At 32.3% G+C, this 2,005-nt stretch overlaps 1 protein-coding gene across 1 annotated transcript; it reads left to right on the top strand.

Annotated features, from left to right (window-relative positions):
* The first annotated feature begins 177 nt into the window (after positions 1-177).
* Positions 178-1,308, top strand: LOC134723023 (neuroserpin-like). The gene has a single exon (XM_063586655.1). It carries the CDS (start codon positions 178-180, stop codon positions 1,306-1,308), a length of 1,131 nt encoding a protein of 376 aa, XP_063442725.1.
* The last annotated feature ends 697 nt before the right edge of the window (positions 1,309-2,005 follow it).

Here is a 2,005-nt window from a genome sequence, read left to right as displayed (position 1 = left end):
TGTTACCTAAATAAATTAAGTTACTTTAAAACAAGGATTAACAACAAAGACATTACATCTGACACCTTACCGAACCTCTTATTGATTAAAATGGGATCAGGTCAAAACAAATTGTTTATTAACAATAAAACCCTTTTGAGCATGTTTTTACTTTTTTTCTCCATTAGTTGACACGTAATGTCTAGTAGTATACCATTTGAGAATGAATTTTTGTATTTTTCGTCATCGGTGTATGATGTTATTGAGAAAACTGAAAGTACCTGTGTATCACCGTATAGTTTAATTTCTGCTCTACTTTTGTTGATGGTTGGAGCAAATGGAAAAACGAAATCACAGATTTCTACTGCAATTTTCAATGATAGTAATCTACCAGACAACAACAAGTTCGAAAAGTACAGGGAACTGAATGACCATTTAATGTCTACTACAGGAAGTGAATTAGAATTTAGAGTGGCGAACAAAATGTTTGTAAACAAACAGTTCTCACTGAGAAAAAGTGTACAGAGACAAGCTTACGTATTCTTTCGATCGGAGATCGGTTATAAAGACTTTACAAAGCCAAAACAGGCTGCCACCTTTATGAACTTATACATTGCCAAACATACAAATAATAAAATACAGGACTTAATCGCTTGGAAATGGATAAATTCTATGACAGCAATGGTTTTAGTGAATGCTGTTTACTTTAAAGGCGAATGGAAGACTAAATTTGATCCTTCAAACACAAAAAAGGTTGATTTTTATGTAAGGAAACAGAAAACTGTGAAAGTAAATATGATGAACGTCAAGCAATCTGTTTTATTCGTCTCTGAAGATGATTTTTCTGCTATAGCATTACCTTATAAGGGAGACAAATTTGATATGGTATTCATTTTACCGAAGGAGAATGAAGGCCTTCTTCGACTAGAAGAAAAATTGTCATCTGATTTCATTAAAAACGTAAACTCGAATTTAAAGACTGCTATGGTACAAATCAGCATTCCTAAATTTACATTCGAATCGGAGTTTGACCTCAAACTTGTTCTTCCGAATCTTGGAATAGAGGATATATTTAATCCAGCAAAAGCAGATTTTTCAACACTTCTCCAGGAACAAACAGACAAAATCTATGTGTCTCGAGCAGTTCATAAAGTATTTATAGAAGTAAACGAGGATGGAACAGAAGCGACTGCTGCTACCGCCATCGTAGCACAAACTCGAAGTGCTCATAAACAACTCAATTTTATTGCAGACCACCCTTTCTTATTCTATATTCGTAATATTAAAACTGGTGTGATCTTGTTTATTGGCCGCTACAGTCCGGTTTGATATAAATATCACAAAGTTTGAGGCAACTTAGAAACAAGAAGATTGTGTTATTGTACATCGAATTATTGTAATTTTGATTCAAGAAACGTGTTTCCTAAACCTTTTCCTGTATCTGATTGTAAATACTGTCTTATCGTTCTTTGAAAAAAAGTAAACTCACAAAAATATCGAACTCCGTAGAATATTTAAAACGGACAGTTCCTAATCAAATGGCGAACTTCATCAAACAAATTGATAAAAACTGTCATATATCTGACTTAGTACAGGTGTTTTCATAGTAGAAAATGGTGGATTTAACCTGTGTGTATAGCTAGCTAAACCATATATCGTTTTCGATAAACGTCTTAAAATATGTTTTTTAATTACCAGTTTATCCCATCCCTAGAGACAACTAGATATAATCAGATTTTGCATATACCATTTGTAGTAACTTACAGAAAAATAGTTTTTACATAAAAAAAAATCTAAAGTGGTACACAGTCAAAGCCAAAACTTAACTGATATACAATCAAAATACTATAGGAGTAGTCACTCACAAACATACAATAGCGAAATTGTTACCATGTCACGGAATAGAAGTTCTTTCATAATATAAGTTCTAAATGAAAACATTATTCTGGAATATTATTTCCACTGGAATAAATATTACAGTAAATGTTCCTAACGGAATAAATGGTATACAATATTTGTTCCAACA

Source organism: Mytilus trossulus, chromosome 6, assembly GCF_036588685.1.
Source record: "Mytilus trossulus isolate FHL-02 chromosome 6, PNRI_Mtr1.1.1.hap1, whole genome shotgun sequence".
Classification (NCBI taxonomy): domain Eukaryota; kingdom Metazoa; phylum Mollusca; class Bivalvia; order Mytilida; family Mytilidae; genus Mytilus; species Mytilus trossulus.
Note: the sequence above shows the minus strand (reverse complement) of the source record. Positions and strands in the feature narration are given on the sequence as shown.